Source organism: Lutzomyia longipalpis, chromosome 1 (assembly GCF_024334085.1).
Source record: "Lutzomyia longipalpis isolate SR_M1_2022 chromosome 1, ASM2433408v1".
Lineage (NCBI taxonomy): Eukaryota > Metazoa > Arthropoda > Insecta > Diptera > Psychodidae > Lutzomyia > Lutzomyia longipalpis.
In genome coordinates this window covers 12345239-12365784 of record NC_074707.1, presented here as the reverse complement: position 1 = coordinate 12365784, position 20546 = coordinate 12345239, and the positions used below count along the sequence as shown (strand labels likewise).

The following is a 20546-nucleotide window of genomic DNA, read 5'->3' as shown; positions in this document are numbered from 1 at the left end:
TTATTTTTTTGGCAAAAAGGTGCGAAAGAGTGCAGAAAACATCCTGAAAATGGACACATCGGACGACAATGAGCAAATTGAAGAGCTAATCTATTCGGAGGAAGGTGAGGAATATGAGGAGGAGACTGTGGATATTCTGCAAGCGGAAGAGGAGGAGGAACAGCTTGAGGAGGACTATGAAGATGAGGAAGAAGAAGCCAGCACTTCGCAGGTTATCGCCACTGATGGGGGATCCATGAAGAATTACTTGTGCATCAAGTCCAGTGCGGGAACGACGATTCCCGTGCAGGTGAAGAGCGTGCCGACCATCAGGAATCAAGCGATTGCGTCTCAGGTACAACGCCTCATGGGGAAGCAGGTGACAATTGTTTCCAAGACAGTTCCGAGTCCGGCAACTCCCGTTGCCATTGCATCGCGTCCTCAGCAGCTGTCAGGACAGCGGATTGCCCTTCAGAGTGGCGCGAAGAAGATTGTTACAATATCCCCGTCGACGCAGCAGCAGTACAAAGTTGTTTCCTCCAGTGGAACTCCGACGTATTTGAGTAAGGTGAAGACATTGGGAACGAGTCCGGGGCAGAAGATTATCGTCAAGACATCCCCCGGGGCGATGGGATCCAAAATCAGTGGAACATTCATTGACATGGCTGGTAGTGGGCAGAAGCACATCGTCCACAGTTCTCCCAACATAATTAATCTCGGAGCATCATCGTCGCAAATTCAGAGTCGCCCGACGCCCACAATGAAGGCTATTAATGTTTCCAACAAAGTTCAGGTGGTTCGTGTAATAAATCCCAAGACACAGCAGCAATCCCTGCAGAAGATTGTTCTTGCAAGTCCCCAGAAGATCAAGACAGAACCGGGAACTTCTGGTGCAACGGCGCCACCAAAGCTGGTGATTCAGGGCAAAAACGGTCAATGCTTCTACGTGGCTACATCCCAATCGAAACCCACTGCCACGAAGTACACGATTGAGAATAAGGCCAGCACTTCACAATCCCGGAATCCAGTACCTGCATCAAAGATTGTACTGGACAAGGATAAGCTGAAGGTTGTTTTTCCGGAACCGACGATCCTCAATTCGAGCGTTGCAACAAACAGCAAAAGCTTCCCGGTGCACGTCTTCACGAGTCGCAGCAACGTCACTCCCGGAACCAATACCACCGTCACCAATGTCCGGAACTTCAGCAATAAGCCCATCATTACGGAGCGCAAGGTTGAGATCAAGGAGAAGATTGACATTGAGAAGCTTCTCGAGGGTCAGGGATTAGGCGATGGGAAGCGTCGACCGTGCAACTGTACCCGTTCGCAGTGCCTCAAACTCTACTGCGAGTGCTTTGCAAATGGGGAATTCTGCAAGAACTGCAACTGCAAGGAGTGCTACAACAGTCTTGAGCACGAAGATGAACGCCAAAAGGCCATTCGCCTGTGTCTCGATCGCAATCCCAATGCCTTTCGTCCGAAAATTGGGAAATTCAGCGAAGAGGACGCAATCCGGAGGCAACACAACAAGGGATGCAACTGCAAACGTTCTGGATGCCTCAAGAACTACTGCGAATGCTACGAAGCAAAGATTTCTTGCTCCAACAATTGCAAATGCTTCGGATGCCGCAACGTTGAAGGCTACTTCCCAACTGACGATGGCACCCCTGTGTCGGGGATGAAGCGTCCCAGCCAGGAACTCGAGGCGCTCTGCTCCCCGCGCAAGCAGGCGTGCAACTTTATGACACCTGACGTGGTGGAAGCCTCCATTCAATGTATGATCGCTCAGGCGGATGACTGCCAGAAGTCCAATGTTCCCTTCCTTCTCACCGAGAAGATGATCCTGGAGGAATTCGGACGCTGCCTGGCTGAAATAATTGACTTCTCATTCAACAACACTGACTAATTTGACCGTTTTCCTTTATTTTCTTCTTCATCAATCCCAAATTTATTTCTTCTGTTACAATTTATAATGCCATTTATGCGGGTTTATGCTAAAATGTAGTCCCATCAAAAAGTTTTTTTTCTCTGCAAAATAAAGTTGAGTAAATTTCATAAATTTTTGCAATTTTTCAATTTCTCTTGAAATTCATATCGGTTGAAAATAAAACCATCTGCTGCTTCTTCTTCCCCTTGCCCCCTTGAGCCTTCTTCCCATCACATTCTTTCCTGGTTGCTTCTGCCTTTTCCAGGGCAACTGTCAAATCTGTACTGAATGCACGTCGATAGTCCGGCACCCCGTCCTCATCGTCCTTCTTGGCAACCTTTCCCCATGCAGACTCCACCACTGGGGCCTTTTTGTCCATCAAACCTGGCCAAAAAGCTCCTTCAGATGGGCTTGAGAGCATCTTGGCAAAAGAAGGTCCTTGCTTCCGAGTAACTTCTTTAATCTCAACTGGTTCAGCTGCACACAATTCCGGATGAGTCTCTGTGTAACTTCCACATTGAGGGAAATCCTTGGGGGATCCTATATCAATGTCAGCCACCTGCTGCATCATCTTTCCCATTTGTCGATCGTAGACTTCATTGATTTTCATTTCTCTGATTCTCTCCTCCCTGGCGCGCACTTGACGATTTTTGGCGCGTGATTTGAGCTCCTCACTGAAGGTGTCCATCACTTCCGGCGACACAATCGGCGTATCAAAGACAATCTCCACAACATCAAATTGACACGCAATGGGCAGATGTTGGAGGTACTTCAATCGCTTGCGCAGAGTCTCATCCATCGTGAAGCTATCCTTCTGCACAATGCGTCCACTCAATGTTTCCGGACCTTTGCGTAGCTCCCCGAATTGAGCCTGAATCATGCGATTATTCACCGTGTGAAGGTACAAATTCTGCCCATCCATTGCCTGGTAGAAGTAGAAGTAATTTGAGAAATCTTCAACATCAACTTCCTCCTGTTGTTCAGAACTATCTTCAGAAATTCCTGCTGCTGCTTCTCCTTCTTCTTCTACTGCTTTCTCAGCAAGTTCATCCTCGACAGAAGATTCCACAATCTCCTTGTCCTCCTCACTTGGCGAAGTATTTTGATTCAAGAGAGCTTTCCTCTCAGATAAAAGATCAAGAGCTTGCTGAATGAAGATCATCTCTGGACAATTGAGCCCATCAGGCCCATCCATCTCCAATTGTTTGAGCAATTCCAGCTGTTCGTGCTCCACAATCGAAAGGGTTTCATCGGGATTTGCTAGGATAAGCTTAGAGTGGACAATCGCACCTTTGGATTCGGTCAAATAGGGCAGCGCATCAATGGCATCCTTTGAGGCTTCTGCAATCGTCAAGGATCCCTTTTTGCGCTTCATCAACTTCAGCGTGATAACATCTTCAGTGCGGAATTCATGGTGGTAATTTGCAACGGCGCTCTTGAGATCCCCAACATAGATGGGCTCATAGCAAATGGGGCACTTGCGCCAGGACTTATCAGACAGTGCCAAGTAGTGAAGGATGCAGGCCCAGCAGTAGACGTGCCCACAACGCGTCATTTTTCCCGCCACCGGAGGATACAGACAAATTGGACACTGCGTATCCTCATTGCTGTGAATTACAATCTGTTCAATTTGATCCCATTTCACGAGTGTATCCGGGCATGAGCGATGGATATCGTACTCCCCGTGAGACTTCACAACAAACTGGCAACTGTGGGAAATGAGAAAATTGAGGATTTGTTAGAAAAAAATCCGCAGAAATCCGGTTAAAATCGGATTGAAAGGTAGATACATTTTGTTTTTATGTAATAGGTATTTTGCTTTCATTCGCATAGCGTTAAAAATGTGTGTTGGGTTAGAAGAGGTGATGATGTCATCGAATGGCATTGAAATGGGGGCGAGATATCATTGATTGATATCTCTAATCATCAAAATAATAAAAAGAATGCAAGACTCGTGAGAAACTAATAAGGATTTGAGACAATCCTTTGATTAAAATTTAGTCATTTCATCATTTTTTTTAATCAATGAGATTGCACCACAATATTCTTTGTTCAAATAAAATGTTTTTAGTTGATTCAGCAATAAAATTCGATTTATGCAACTAACACGTCATTGAAAGTCTCAATAAAGGATTTAAAATGAATGAGGAAGATTTTCTTACTTTGCCTGAAGGAATTGCTCCTTGCTGTAATGCTTCCCTGTCCAGTTTTTTCCTCTAGCTTCGCGTGAAGTCGTGAATGAGTTCACTTTCCGTGGCGCATAGTGGTAGTTTAACAAATGATTGAGGTTTTGCTTCTTGCTCCCTGGCAAGAAGACTGAATTCAACTCATATTGGGCCACTGAGTCGTCATCATGTTCTAATCCGGTGCTGGATCCAGATGCCTCCATGTCGCCACTCTTCCCAATGCCTTGGGGCTCGCTCGATGGTTGCGGATGTCCTCTGCCCCGTGGTGGCCTCTTGTCAATTCTCTGCTGATGCCCATTTGGCGCCTTGCTGCGTATTGGATCCCTCGTGGACCCCCCAGAGTGACCATTTGACTCGCGTCTCCGGGAGTTTCGTGGCCACTGCCTGCTTGCGTTATTATCTGCAATACCCCCCAAAAATATACAATTTTCTTTATTCTTCTGCAAAATTCCCGTCTTGCTATAAATAGACTGGGGCGTGTATGTGTGTGTGTATGCGTGCCTGGGGGCCTTTGTATTTGTTGAGGGGCCATCTTCTTTTTTTCTTACCTTGCTTCTTCTCAGACTGCAACTGTCCCTTCGGGACGAGATGCGTAACACGAATATTTGTCTTCTTCTCCATCCCTAAGATGGAATCCCTCACAGACGACCCAGTTGAAGTGGAAAGGAGCTCCACACGGAGTTACAAAAGCACTTACTTTACTTGGAGACATTTTAGAAAGCCATGATTTTTTCACAACGACAAAAAAGAAAGATGTTCAATCTGAACGAAATATCTTTCTAATGAGAATGCCGGAAAACTTGAAAAGTACACTAAATGAAACGGGGGTGTTGGGGGCACAAGCGACCCAACTTTTGCAATTTGGGGGAGCCTCACTTTTGGTGGAAAACCCAAAAATAAAATTGGCGAACGCCAATTACGCGAGATGATACTTGACTTCTTTCAATCACCGCTGAGGGCGCTGCTTGTCATGAAAATGTCTAAAAAATTGATTTTTTTATTAAAAAATGTTTAAAAAAAAACGTTTTTTTCTGAACTAATTTTATTTAATTTCTCATTTTTTTACATGAACAATTTCCTCTTGGAAAATACTATTAGCAACAAGTTGAAGGAGTAATAATAACTTGTGCTGAAAAAATCAGGAAGGAAATTAAATTCCTAGCCTTCCTGGATTTTTTTTATTCATTCACGTTGATCGTGATTGTCTTCCCCTTGACATCATCGAAGCGATCCATGGTGCGGATCTCCATGATCCAGGAGAGTCCTGCAGCCAGGATGACTAGCAAGAGGATGGTGACAAAGAGCCCACCAAGAATGCCAGGACTGACGAATCCAACGCAATCCCAGGGATCACTGAAACCAACAAAGGGTTCTGTGTTGTCCGTCGTGAAGCGTGGCTCCAGCTGAAGACGGGTAATTTGGAGTTTGTTGAACTGATTGGGAGACACTTCCTCTTGTGAGAAGAAAATGGAAGTTGGTGTGCAGGCAAATGAGAAGCCAATATGAGTCCCAATGTACGTATTGAGATAGTATTCCTTCTCCTCATACAGTAGTCTCTCCACCCACCAGCGTCCATGTTCGCTAATAATGTGGAAGCTCAACTTGGGACCCTCTCCCATGAGATCCAGAGCAATCCCTGTCTCTGTGTCGTTGAGGCGCGATACAGCTGCGGATGTGAAATTAAGCACAACTGGACCAGCTGCACCAGCAGCAACATAAGAGATTTCGGTATAGGAAATGATGTAGGTCTCATTGTCACGGAAGAAGATAATTGGCTCCTCTGTTGGTTCATCCTGCTTATTGGTGACCTCCCTCTTAATCCTGCGATTCACAATGTTATCCTCAGCCACCTCATTGTGCTTCGCCGTGTAGATGAAGACGGAATTCTTGAAGCCAGCAAATTCAATGTCCTTCACTGTTTGTGCAATTTCCGCGTCCTGAGTGCTGAAATCTCCCGGAGTAAGGGTGACAAAGGTGATCTTTCCAGCTTCAGGGGTGACCTTGCTGCCCGCATCAACCCACTCAGTCTTCCTCTCATGCCCAATTGTGGCCAAGAGTCCAATGGGATTTTCCACATTTGCAAAATAAGTTTTCTGCTCCACATTCTCGAGATAGGGGAAGCAATTCTTCTCACCACATTCGTTCAAGGCCTCAGGGCTGAGTTTGTCTCCCACAAAAACCACCGTGTACTGAGTATTTGGTAGATTCTCACTCAACATGTGACCACTGGCCAAGGAATTGAGGGCAGGAGGACTCAAGGCCTTCCTATGATAGCAATGAAAAAGGAAATGTGATAAAAATCTTCGGAAAAAAATTCCATTTTTTAGAAAACTTACCCTTGCGAGGAGCCCCAGAGGAGTAGAGGCACTCCTTCGAATCCCACTGCTGCATTTGCACAAAATACAAGGAATAAGGCACTCACGAAGGCCCTCATTGTGCCTGCCACGAAAGAAAATCACGAGAAAATTGAGAAAAATGAAGTGAAAAAGTGATTTTTCGGATCCCGTGACTTCACTTTTCGATCTTTTCGATGTTTGTCATGTGATTGCGATGAATCAATGATGTACCTTTCTATGTTTTTGATGTTTGTCAAATGATTTCGATGTTTTAATGATGTGCTTTTTTATTAGAATTTTAACGGACAATAAAAATATCTTTTCTAATAAATTCTTGTTTTTTTTACCAACTTCCTAGGCATAAAACATAATATTTTTAGTGCTCCTGACTCCGTTAGCTGTAAAAATTTTCCAATCACGTAAAAAGTGCAATGGACAACATGATGGAAAAAGACAAAGATTTTGAATATTTATTTTGAAGAGCTGAGGGAATTGCAAATCGCGGCAACCATTTTCTGGATCCGGGACTCCAAATCCGGAGAGAAGGCCCCCAGGTACATCTCAAAAACATAAATAAACGACATCAAAATGGGTAAAAAAAATGTTTGAGTCCTTCGAAGAGCCGAGGGACTTTGTCCGGGAGTTGCAGATGACTACTGCCAACACAAATTCTTGATCCGGGACTCTAAATCCGGAGAGAAGGCCCCCCAATACATTTCCAATTTCTGCATGGGGGGCCCTCCCAAATATGAGATAGGTAGAAGACTTCGGATTTCTTCCTGGTTGCACTCCTTTTTTCATCTCACCCAGAAACATTTTACGGGATGAGTGCCCAGCGCACTTTAAACTGCGCGCCACCAAGGACGGAACTGAGTTGAGGGTAATTTATGTGGATTTGGATCACAACCATCCCTTCGATCTAATCCTCAACAACTCCTTGCCGCGTAACAACCACCTGAGACACTAAATGCAGATGACGGCGAGCATCCTCCTACAATCCACGCTCCTCCACGGCACCATATACAAATATTTGCTTTTGAGGAAGAGGAAGACCATCAACGAAATGAACCTGCGCAAACGGTACAGCATTAAGCGTAGGTTCAGTCAAATGCCTGACGCTAGAGATCATCCTGATAGAGTTATTATTTCCAATTCATACTTGTAGACATATTTCTGAGACTGCGCCAGAAACTTCTGTAGTTCCATAAAAGATATCCTCATAGATTTCCGGATCACCATCACTTTGTCAGATCCGAATCCCATGTTCGGTAAGTAATAAAACGTATTTGTCATCTCAAAAACCTCAAATAAATTAATTTCTTTGAATAAATCCCAATTTTAGCTTAAAACTGATTGAATTCTATCTTAGTGAACCCACCAATCAGTATAATGTATTATTTCTTAACAACTTTAATGAAAAACACCATAACTGAAAAAAATAAAATAATAATTAATCATTTGCCAGAGAAATCAACGACCAAAAAATTCTACTCACATAGAAAAACCATCATCACACAACCGAGCATCATCCACACCCAGCATTTGCAGGCTCTCTTCGAATGTTCCTGCAGCGTTTGAGATTTCACCCGCAGGGAATCGAAATTACTATCCGTGAGGGACGTGGACTTTTTCACAGTCTCAACGTCACTCTTGATAATCCTATTGGCGGTCTGTGTCTGCTCCTTGAGGTTGTTGGTCAGTGAAATCATATTTTCGGCAATTTGTTCCTGAATATCCGCAAAGTGCTTCATAGCCTTTCCCATGTCATCACCGGATGTAGTGCCACCGGGCTTCCGCAGTGTCAACTTACTCTCCCCCAGCAATTCTCGTCGAATATCCTGGGCGTAGTTGGCATTGTGGATTTGCTTGATTTCCCTAAAAATTCCCTCAGCGGAAGCAGATGATTTACTAATTGATTTCTGTGGTTCAACATAGTTTACAATACTCTTCAGCTCCTGGCATCGATTCCTATATCCCTCAATCACCTTCTCTTCCGGTTTCCTGTGGAAAAACAAGGATTTTCACAACATGATTTGCAAAAACAAAACAAAACTTCTTACATGTATTCGTCTTCCTCCAGTTCCTGGATCAATATGTCAATGGATTTGATGTACTTCTTCAATCTCCAGTCTGTTGTGTCCACTTTGGCCATTTCCTCACAATGGGCAATGAGGCTTCGGATATTTATTTCCAATTTTGATGACATGGTAAACTTTTTCTCTGGGACGTCGTAAACAGAATTATATTTCGCTGCTTGCAACAGCAAACATCGTATCAAGATAAGGGAGATACATTTCTACAGCAGATATGATAATTGCTGTTGCAACCAACGATTTTTGAAAAAGACTTCACCACATACTGTTAACACTTGCGGATTTTCCGATACTGTACCCGCTGGGAATGTTCAATTAGGTGCGAAAGGGTTAAAAAACACAGCAAAAAATCTGCTACTTAAATTTTTATTAATTTTTTTTAAGTTACATTTTTCCCTTTTGGTGATATCATGTTAATTACATTTTATTTTTATTTAAAATACAAGATATTAAATGATCTAATGCTTCTTTCGCATGATCCACACAAGATTTTTTTTTAATTCTTCTGAATTCCCTGGTTTTTTGACTTTTTAAATGGATATGGACATTAATTTTTTTTTAATTTATGGTGGTGTTGTCGCATCACAAATTAAAGAGTCTCTCCAATAAAGGTAATTTTTTAAGCTGTAAAGAAAGCAGCTGAAAAATTCTAAATAGCAAAATTAAAAGCCTATTGCGAAAGAAGAAAAAAGGAAAAGAAAGTCTTTTTGGTTCAAATCAGTATTTTTTGTCAATTGAATTTTACGAGTAAAATAAATTCTAATTAATGCATTGACTGTCTTTTCTCTGACAAATAGGGGGATGGATTAGCACATTTTCTTTTATTACAACAATTTAGATTTAAATGAAAATATCTTTGTGCAAATGCGCTTAATTTTAAAAATGATTTGTCTTCATAATCGAATAAATTCAATGATTTCTTTTTCTTTTAAATATATTTTCCAATCACACAAATATTGCTTCATGCGATATATATATTTAAATATTAATTTTTGAATGATTTTCTTTGCCAAAATTTAAATGTTATTTTAGGTTTAAATATTTCTTAAAATTTTAAAAATTCTGCATTTTTTTGTGTGAATTTGTGTGGGTTTTTATTTTATTTTTATGCTGCTCTTAATTCTGCTCCTTCCATTTTCACTATATTTTTTTCATTAAATTATGGTATAAAGTATTCTCAAAAATATATTATACTTATTGTAAATGACATTATCAGACTTGATAGCATATCCCATTCAAAAATTCTAATTTTTCTCTTGTAATTTAATTCTGGGACAACGTACAAAACAGGATTATTTTGTAAAAATAAAATTCTGCACTATTCTTGGGAATTTTTTTTCGTTTTGCTGTCATTTTCTAGCGATTTCTCTTCTTGGTGGGAAATGTAAAAGTCCCTAATGAACAAAATATAAAGTTTGGAAAGTTTTTTCAAAGAAATAAATTTATTTTTGTTTCGTTGATTTGCAGATCTATTGTAAGATCTGTAGAAAAAAAATTTCAATGAAAAGAGAACTAATTGATTTTCGTTAAAAAGAGAAAAAAAATAAATTGGATTTGTACAGAATTTTATCAAATCTGTATTTATATTTTATTTTGTTATTTTGTAAGATGAAAAATTTTAACATATAAATCGTCCATTAATGTTATGTACGTATCTATTTTTTGTAACTTTATTATTTCACCATTTTATTTATTATCATTTCTTTCCTTTTATCCTTCCTTTTATGTACTTATTAAACATAACACAAAGTATACTCATTAAGTCGTAAATAGCAAGAATTACTTTTTGTTTCTCTTTTTTTTTATTTTATATCTATTTTTTTCCTTTCTTTCATTCATATTTCTTTTCTTTAATTATAAAATTCTTAAAAGTCCTAAAATATCTATTCTATTGTTTTACATTTTACATATATTATTATTTTTTCAATAAATAACTCAATTTATTAGAATCACCCGAAAACGCGACGAGAACGCGACGCGACCAAATCTTTTTATCAATTTGGTTTAATAAGGTACGTACGATTTTTTTTTATACTCTAGCTAATCACATTGCATTTTTTAGAGAAAGAAATTCTACTCTAATTCTCTTTTTTTCTAATTCTTTTCACCTAAACAATGCAATATGATTATTAATTTCATTTAAGAAATGTACTTACCCGACGAACAAGTACATTTTATCAACAAAAATTCCTTCAACAAAAATACATTAATCACAATTTTTTTCGTGTACAAATTTATTTTTTATATTTTTTCTAAGATTTTCTTTAAATTCTTTTTTTTTGTTTGCAAAATGCCCTGAAAAAAAACAAGACATCAGCAATGAGATTGTTTTTTTTTATTTTGTGATATAAAATGAGTTTTTTGTCTTTTTTGTGGGATTATTCTTTTTTTTATTCTTTGTTTATTCTTTTTTTTACTTTCTTTTCACTAAAATAATGTATTTTGTAGAGAAATTTTTGTCTCAGTCGATAAAACCGACGCGGTGGATTTGGGGACGAATCCATAAGAACGACCGACGCTAAAACCGACGATAACGTGTGCGATACGCGACGATTACAGTAAATACGATTATATAAAAAACGAAATCCCCTGACTTTGTTCATTTTAAAAATTCTTTCACGCGAGCTTCATTTTTGTGTGTATCTCTTTTTTTTTCTTTAATTACTTTAACATTCAAATAAAATTGATCAATCGAAATATATCCAACGCTATAAATAATAAATATAAAAAAATCTTTTTACTTAAATAGGTTTTTTTGCGATCATATAATAATCTCCGTATATAGAAATAATTCACTATAATTCTTTATTTATTTTAATTTCTAATATTTTTTTTCTGTAAATATGAAGTGCTTTTTTTTTCAAATAGTGTGGTAAGTTTCTATTTAGCTTTCTTCTTTATTCCTTTTAATTTTTTTTAAACTAGTCTTTTAATATTAGACATGTTAGCCTTTTAATACCTATTGTTTTTCATTTTTATACTCGACTGAAACATTGGCTTTCTCCCTTTTTTTTTCTCTTTGTTCTTTGATTTACTTTTATTGCAATTTTAAAACAAGCAAAACTTTTTTATTTTTTTGAAATTGAACTGTGAAGTTAAAAAAATTAATTTTATGTGAGAACATCTTGTTCAGTCTTAATTGATTGAGAAAAAAAATTAATTATTTACACAGAAATGTTTTTTTTTACTTAATGGCACATAAAGTTGTGTTTTTCTGCATTGTCTGAACAGTTACTCTGAACAACAAAAATCAGTGGAAGTGCTTCCTTTTGAGAATGAAACTTTATTGCGGTTGAACGCTAATAAAAACATTAGATAGGTACAAATTAGACAAATTATCAGATTCTTCTTTTCATTAATTACTTGTCTGTGTAATTATTTTGAGATCAAAACATATAATTTTATTACGATTAAAAAAAAGTCTACGGCAACTACACCCAGTAAACTGAATTTACTTAGCCTCAATTTTTTTTCACGATTTTATATTAAATTAAAAAAACTTCATCTTGGGGTTAGTATCTAATTTTATAGAGGCTAACTCTTGAGCAGATTAACATTCAGACCATAGTTTTTTTTTAAACACAATAGAAATGGTCTTTTAAAATTAAAATAAATAAAAATTGAAAATTAAAAGTAACCACAAAGTCTCACCATTTCAAGGAAACACATTCCCCAGTTCTTGTTATGAAATTTAACTTAAAAAAAAACTTACTAAAAAAAATATCAGAAATTATTTTGTAAAATTAAAACAAAAAGCATCAATGTTTCAGTTCGCAGTGATAGTTTTTTTTTCTTCATTTAAATATAGTATTATTATATAAATAATTTCAAAAAGGTTAAGCAAAATTTTCTCATCTTGAAAGTTTTCATGCAAAACCTAATATATGACTTGAAATTTATTAAAATTCATTTTCATTCTAAATTTCTTTAATTTGAAAAATCTTCTAATCAAACGCATATATTCATATAAATTCTTATCACATTGTTACGAATAGAAAAAAACGCTCTAGATTTCAAAGAAAAAAAATTATATAGGTATCATATTTTTTTTGAAGCTGCTAAATGTCGATTTTTGAAAAGAAAAATTGAAAATCTAAAATAATAAAAAAAAATATAAATTTTTCTTCAAATGAATTTAGCAGCAGCTCTTAATTTTCCTTTTGAATAAAGTGCCTAAAATTTAATGTTTATATATTCCTAATCATACATGCACATTTTTCTTTTTTTTCTTTAAATCACGCAACATACATTTTAGTATATAATAGTATTGAGTTAATATGTATTTTTTGCGAGAATAAAAGATATTAAAATAAATGAAAAAAAAAGTTAAATCTTGATCATAAATTGGGGTATTGGTATAATCGTAAATCTTGGATCTAATATTTAAAAAAAAAAAAACACGCTAAATTCGAAAGTATTCGTGTGTGTGTGTATACAATTATGGGAAGGACTCAAAAGGAATCAGGAACTTGGAAAAAGGAAATATTACTATATATAGAAAATGTATTGTAAACACTGTCGATCAAATTGAAAAAGTATAAATCATTTTTTTTTCTCTCTTCTACATTCCTAAATCTTAATAAATCATTTTCTTTTTAATATTTAGATATGAATATTTCTTCTTCCTCCCTCTCAAATTTACCTTATATAAACTCTGTCTATGCAAGTAATTTCTTACTAGAATTACTGTATATATTTTCTTTTTTTTTATTTATAATTTCTTTACGGTGTTTCTGCTCTAATACTCTTGTTGTATTTCTTTTGTTTCGTTTTTTTTTTACTCTAACTCTTCCGCATATTTTAACGAAAGTGCTTGTGTTTGGATTAAAAAAGGAATTGAAAAAAAGTGTGGTAATTATCATTGATTTCTATGTCTCTTGTTTCCATTCTAATCACCTTCAAATGATCAAGAAAATAAATAAATGGTATTTATTTACTTATCACAAAAAGTTATTGATTCAATATTTCACTTCATTACAATGCCTTTCTCCACTAAAATTAAAGTACTATCGTTTTGTTTGTTGTTGTTGATGTAGTCCTCATGTATTTTTGTGGGAAATAAAAAGAAAAGTTATTGCAAGGAATTAATCACTTGATGTGTGTTGTGTGTGATTGTAAATGTATCCCATTTTTTTTCGTGATGATTATCCTCAGGAGAAAAGTTCTTGACATTTTACGCAAAATTGTTGCCCATTTATATGTCATACATCGAACTAAGACGCTCAGCCAATTGTGGGGGAAACTGATCAACAAATCTTCTCCAATTTTCCTCACCCACCTGAGTCTTGAAGCCCGAGAGTATCTAATTGAGTGGAACAAAATGTTTTTACAGATGCATTCATTGTTATATCTCACAACATTTTACGCTAGTAATATTTATTTTAAGAACACAGTTGAGCATAATTATTTTATTTCAATAATTAAAATCAATGTCAGGGAGACTTCAATGATTTTTTATATTAAAGTTGTTTGAATGAGGATTTTTTTTTCTTCTAAAGTAATCAATGAAATACGAGCATCTTGACGTTCACGGCGACGTTTCGGTTTATTTAAAACCTTCATCAGGCACGATGTTAAATAATAAACCGAAACGTCATTGAAAGTGCCCCTATTCTCTTTTTTTTTAAATTATTCAATAAATCATTAAACTTTAAATTCTAATAATTAATAAATAAATAAAGATCTTGAATTTAATTCTCAACTGCGTCCACATAATACATAAAAATTGAAATAAAAGTAAATTGAAACATACCTTTTGGAGCATCTCATGTAAGTCACTCTTTGGACTTACCCATGATGCGGCTGCATCACAAAAGAAGATGAAGTCTGGTACAACACCAACTGGATTCACTGTTATCATTTGACACATGCCCCTAAAAGCAGAGTCCTTCTCCTCATTGTCACGTATATTTCGTAGTGAGGTGCACCTAAAGTGATGGTACAAGAAAAAAATGAAGCAAAAATGCATTAGAATGGGTCACCTTAGTTTGTAGTAACCTTCACATCTACATTTAGGTCATAATGCCATATAGTTGCGACAATTATATAATTTAATATAATATAAATTTTAACTTTCCAAAAAAATTTCTTTAAAAAACATTAATAAAATATTCAAAACAATATATTCAACATTAGCCATAGTATACAAAATACAACACAATATAAAAAACACCAATATATATTCTTCGCATGTTAATATTTCCTCTTTAACGTTGTAGAACAAAAAAATATTATTTGTATTTAATTGCTTGTTATATTTATTGAGTAAACTCATTGTATAAATAAATGGTTGAAAGGAGAAAAAAATTAATGAATAAATATGGAAACAACATACTCATTCAGCTTTACCGTCAGTGGTTATGTGTCACTCTCTCAGTTATTCAATAATATTAATTAATATATCATAAAAAAAAATAAAGTCAAACTTTATAAATATTTAATTTATCTAACAAAAAAATTATACATTAATATCAAAAAATGATTGCAGAAAGTCTTTGTTTTTTCTCGCATGATTTTTTTTTAATGTTGTAACATAGACATTTAAAATTAATAATATTTGTGCAAGGATAGATCAATATAATATAAATAGTATAGGAACCAATTGTGTTGTAATAAATATACAAATGGCGATAAAAAATGTTTAGAATCAGATTAAATATAACAATAAATAAAAAAGAACAGATTGAAATTATGAAAATAAATATTTTTGATACTTTTTTTTAAAGATATTTTTTTTTATAATGAATAAAGTTAATGCAAATATAAAAACTTTAATGTAAAAATATAATAAAAATTTGGATACCTTCAACTCGTGTCATGTAGATATTAATAAATCAAATGAATTGTTAGAAAGGAAAAGGGATGTGAGTACAAACAAAAATTAAAGAAGGAAGAGGTTTAGTAGGGAAAGTAAAAGTTTTATTATTAATTATTACAGGATGTAACAGGACAAAAGGGGTTAGAATACTTCAAATTAGCTGGCAAATTACTTTAATGAAAAATGAAAATTAAAGAAACTTTAATTTTATAGGGACAACAAGGACTTATATGGGGTAAGGAAAGAGATAGTATTAGAAATAAAAAAATAATAATTTATCATATAAAAGTATAGAATAAAATAATAATAATAATAAAAAGGATTTGTTACACACCACTGCCGAACAAACTGTTGTAATAAAGGAGCCACATCAAGGGGGCACACTAAACCTAGACGACCGATTGTTATAGCTAAAAACAAACAGAAAAAAGAAAAAAATATACGTAACAAATGACAAAGAAAACAAATTATAGGCGTGTATTGAAATGATACCAAAATTGACTCATATTTGATGATAAATTTACGTTTTTATCCTTTATTTTTTTTGTTTCAAATAATAATTTAACATGACTATTGTATTAGAAAAACAAATTGCCTTTATGATTAATACGACTGATAAGAAGCAAAAAGATAAAGAAAAAAAAAACAAATTGATGCTCTTTCTTTCGCGGTGATTTTTTTAAATGAACACACCATGTGAAGTGAAAAAAAAATCTCAAATTATTACATACTTGGATAAATCTATGATATTTTATACTGTTTCATGCTAAAAAGTGATTTTTATGCAATAAAAAAAATACATTTTTCAATGCTTTGGCTCTTTGTTCACGGTCTCAAGTAGCCGAGAGGTTCTAATTCCATTCTTTTTGCAACACTTTCGCGTGATTGAATGACTCGGGTTCAATTCCCACATCTGACCTAAATTGTTATCTTCAGGAATGTCTTTTTCCTGAGTGTGAATTTTACTTTAAGAAAAAACCACACACACGTGATTTATTTTGATACTATTTCAACTCACTTCCCGTTTAATGACCTCATTTCTTTCATTACTCCATCAAAGAAACTAAAATACTTAAAAATTTTATGGTTTTCAATCAAGAGAAACGTTAAAACTAACACCTGTTTGGCCTTTTTTTATACTTCTTCTCTTCAAATAAAAAATCAACGTTATTTAGCATGACACAGTTCATATTTTTTTTTCATTTAAAATGAGTGAGAAGAAACGCAAAGTGATAAACATATAAAATATTACGTATGAGAAGATATAAAATGTCAAATATAAGGCAATTTTAATTGGTCTTTTAGCTCATAATTAGTCGTTTTCTCAGTTCTCCAAAGATAGTTTTTTAAAAAAAATTATATATTAACGTAAAATTATTACAATGAACTCTTTAGAAGCGTTTTCACTTTTTCCAAAAATAAAAATTTAAAACAAAATTCTTTAAATAAAAAAAAAGATAAAAGTCAATCATTAATGTATTGTACCTGTATTTTCCAAAAGTGTTTTCGTTGTATTGGGACGATTGATGATGGCAATCAATTGGTTGAGTACGAGGGGGATGTAGAGTCGTGTGTCAGCACCTGTAAACACAAGAGAAATAATTCACATTAATCATCGTTGCATGACCACCTCCATACGGTTCTTTTGCCATTTTTCAATCATTTTTCGCGCAATTTATTTACCCAGCTTGATACTAATTTCTCCAATGGCCCATATGGCATTGTTGCACACCGAAATACACTCAGGATTGAGATTTTGGCCGAGAATTGGCAAAAAGTCAGGAATGTAGCGAGCCACATGTTGAAAGCAGGCCTTTGTTAGATCACCCAGAAGTGCAAATGATGACTGTCGCACCTCCGGCATAATGTCCTGCATGCATTGGAACAGTAATTCCATTATATTGCTATTGACAACAAGTGATTCAATGTGCCCATCGAGTCCCTCAGCGAGACCCGAAAGTAAATCCAATGCAACAATCATAAATTCCTTATCTGGCTGTTCGTATTGCCCAGGACTCGCTGTATTTGCCATATCCTGATTAATTGTTTGCTGTATCAGGGATATACAGCGATTGTAGACAGGCTCACAGTACGGCAGAAAACCTGACTGCAAGGCTGTTGCCACACTCGAGAGACACTGATGGTAGAAAATAGAGGATTGTCTCTCACATTGAAGAATTTTCATATAGGAATTTATTATTTACCTCCAACAATGGGAAGAGATCCTTATCTTCATCCTTTAACATATTCCATTTGTGTATTAGTGGGGGCATAAGCATATTTATGTAATCTTGCTTATTCAAATGATGACCTACAGAATCCGCCAAGGTGCCAATTGCATCGTAGAGGATAAGCAAGTTTTTGTGCTACAATGAGTGGGGAGGGGGAATTGTTTAGAATGAAGGCTATTTGGAGTGTATTTATTCATTTGAACAAAAATAGAATGAAGAATGAGCACTTACCTGGTATTTAGAGAAGGCAAAAACGAGAGTTTTGAGGATAAAACTGAGATATGGAACTAATTCCGTGCAAGCTTCCTCCTCAAGTGTGGCAAAAGCCGAACATGCAGCTTCCTGTACTCTCTTATTGGCATCCAAGATCCTCTTCAGCAATTCCTCCATGAGTGGCTTCAAGTATTGATCGTGATTTGGTTGCATTACAACCCAACTGGCATACCGCGACAATGTCCAACACGTGATTGATCGTACGAGAGCCTTTTTGTCCGACAGACAAGATATCAAGTAGGGAATGAGTTCAGGCAGATGGGGTACCATCCCCTGTAGGCATCCCTCGGCAATGGCTCCCAGTGCAAGGATCCCACTCTCCTTGATCTCCCACTGCTGATGGAAGAGGATCTCATTGAGGATGGGATAGAGAATCGGCAGACATTCCTCACGGAAAACATTCGCAAGAACATCGAGAGCTGCAGCACTGCACTTTCGCAGATTCCACTCAGAAAGGGAATTATCATCATCTAAACCATCGTCATCATCGTCATTGTCCCCATTCTCATCACTTGCTGACTTTAGGGTGTGTGTGCGTGATTTATGGAAACGCGGTCGAATATCTTCTTCACGATCCGGAATCATTTCATCCTCTTCCACGTCTCCCTTCAGGAGGATGATGTCGATGTCAGAGTAGCGCATACCACGAATGAGAATTGGAGCTAAGCGCGGCAAATGGGGCCCGAGGACCTCCTTGCAAATGTTCTGCTCCGCAAGCGATAGCCAGAATTCCGAAGCCTCGAGGGCAACACTGTCATCTTGATCTTGACTCCGTTGCAGCATGTACTCAATTATTTGATTCATGTATGGCATAAGGCGATCCATTCGTACTTCCAGCAACATACACAGTGCACGGCATACATTCTTCCGCACCTCGTGATCCTCATCCGAAGACAGCCGGAAGAGGCTTTCGATGAATGGATCAATATGCAGCATCAGCACCTGAGTCCTATGGATGATAAACTGATTGATGCACGCAATGGCGTGTGAACGAATCTTGGGGCTGCTGTGATGGAAAAATTGCAAAAATTTCGGAATCATCACATTGAGTGGACGATTGAGGTCCGCACTGTCGAGTCCCTCGGCGGAATCTTCACAGATCTTCTGAAGTGCCCCAAAGGCACCCTCGCAGACATTGTGATCTGGTGAATCTAGCATTTCGCAGAGTGCTGGCAGAAGGTTTGGCCAATTTATCAGACCACCTTTGCTGGCAATTGTCGTTATGAGGATACCCACAGTTGCCCTGATCAGGGGCGAAGGATCCCCAACGGCCATAAGACATTCTTGCTTAATGTAATTTATTATTTCCGACTGCAAATTCGTCCCAAGGTGTCGGATGTTATTCTTGAGAATCAGTCCACTGAGTGACCTTGTTGGTTCATCCTCTGTCTTCAGTTTAGTCAGCACATAGATTAGGTAGTTGTTAAAATCAGGGTATTGATTGAGTTCTTCCAATTTCTGCAATGGCACAGAAAACAAAAATTCGGCATTAGTGCAAAGAATTTTCTAACATCTACTACATGGTGTTAGGCCCTAACATAGTTGCGCAGTAAATAGATGGGCGCGTGAGTAACACCATAATGTTTTCCATCGTGCTATGATGGAATATGTAGTGTTTTTAGAACGTAATCACGCCACACTTGTAAATTCCTTATGCGCAATAACATAATATACAATTTTTATAAACAATTTTCACGGAAAAACCTACATGTTTTCGAAGAATTTTTTGATTAGGATGATTTTGCAGTTTTTTTTTTTTTTTTGGGAAAATAATTTTACAAAAGAGAAAAATTAAGAGAGAGAGAATTCTGAGAAATTCTCAAGAATGTGCGCTCCATTTAGCATTCACCGGGGCGTTTTATCATTGAAATTCAATGCGATGAGACGCAGCGGAAAACAAAATGGGTTTGTTTGCTGAGAATCCATGATGTTCCGTTTTGCAGAAAAATTATAATTTCCATGTAAACACATGCCAGACCATCATGGACGACGACAGCATTCACCCCAGCTTGGAGTGGCATTTTTTTTGCATATGTGTGCGATGGAAAATATGCCAAATGAGGCCCTTCCTGCGTGCCCCGGATTGGGAAAAGGTACGTATTTTGGCATGCTGAGTTCGCATCAGGGCGCAAATACGTGAAAAATCCATAATTGAATGTGCTATGTGGGGGGAAATGGGAAAATCAATAAATTTTATGTTACCCTCTGAACGGCTTGCTGTATTTCTGTGTCGGGCGATTGGGATTCCTTGAGCAATGTTAGAATTTGCTGCAGACCCTCTGGCTGTGGCTCCCATGTCATTTTGTCGTCGAGAATCTTCAATGGTTCCACTTTTTGCGATGAATTTGGCTGCCCTCGATGGAGTTTATATTGCAATATTTATCCACATAAAATTTTGGGAAATTTTTTGCCTTTTCATTCGCTGAAAAAAAGCCAAAGTCAAACGTGCCGCACACTTTTCACGACTTTTTCGCCCTCCTTGGCACACTTTTCCACGCAATTTCACCCAATTATACAAATTTGTGCACACTTCTTGCAATTTTCCACCTTTTTTGCAACTTTTTTCAGGCTTTTCGCACGATTATTGTGTAATTAAAAAAAACTTTTTCTCCACTTCTTCTCTCAAGCAAAATTTGACACTTCGACAGGCATTTTTTCACCTTACAAATGTCCTGAGGAATCCCCGTAAATGCCACAAGTTCTT

General features: G+C 36.5%; 5 protein-coding genes across 5 annotated transcripts in view; 2 read left to right on the top strand and 3 right to left on the bottom strand.

Annotated features, from left to right (window-relative positions):
* LOC129790073 (luciferin sulfotransferase-like) overlaps positions 1 to 20546 on the top strand; it is a 767385-nt gene that overhangs the window by 11090 nt on the left and 735749 nt on the right. The window lies entirely within an intron of this gene.
* Positions 50 to 2038, top strand: LOC129789268 (protein lin-54 homolog). Its single transcript, XM_055825923.1, has one exon. It carries the CDS (start codon positions 50 to 52, stop codon positions 1883 to 1885), a length of 1836 nt encoding a protein of 611 aa, XP_055681898.1. The 3' UTR covers positions 1886 to 2038.
* On the bottom strand, positions 1883 to 8673 carry LOC129786918 (RING finger protein 10-like). Its single transcript, XM_055822175.1, has 7 exons — positions 8489 to 8673; positions 7924 to 8429; positions 6429 to 6531; positions 5283 to 6357; positions 4641 to 4773; positions 4069 to 4492; positions 1883 to 3615 (listed from the first exon to the last, which is right to left on the bottom strand). Exons 1-7 carry the CDS (start codon positions 8632 to 8634, stop codon positions 2052 to 2054), a joined length of 3951 nt encoding a protein of 1316 aa, XP_055678150.1. The 5' UTR covers positions 8635 to 8673; the 3' UTR covers positions 1883 to 2051.
* On the bottom strand, positions 5117 to 6652 carry LOC129789879 (V-type proton ATPase subunit S1). Its single transcript, XM_055826977.1, has 2 exons — positions 6429 to 6652; positions 5117 to 6357 (listed from the first exon to the last, which is right to left on the bottom strand). Exons 1-2 carry the CDS (start codon positions 6524 to 6526, stop codon positions 5271 to 5273), a joined length of 1185 nt encoding a protein of 394 aa, XP_055682952.1. The 5' UTR covers positions 6527 to 6652; the 3' UTR covers positions 5117 to 5270.
* Positions 13437 to 20510, bottom strand: LOC129788683 (transportin-1). The gene is made up of 8 exons (XM_055824932.1): positions 20045 to 20510; positions 17801 to 19300; positions 17543 to 17704; positions 17022 to 17475; positions 16824 to 16919; positions 15673 to 15748; positions 14274 to 14448; positions 13437 to 13823 (listed from the first exon to the last, which is right to left on the bottom strand). The coding sequence occupies exons 1-8, from the start codon at positions 20141 to 20143 to the stop codon at positions 13716 to 13718; spliced, it is 2670 nt and encodes an 889-aa protein (XP_055680907.1). The 5' UTR covers positions 20144 to 20510; the 3' UTR covers positions 13437 to 13715.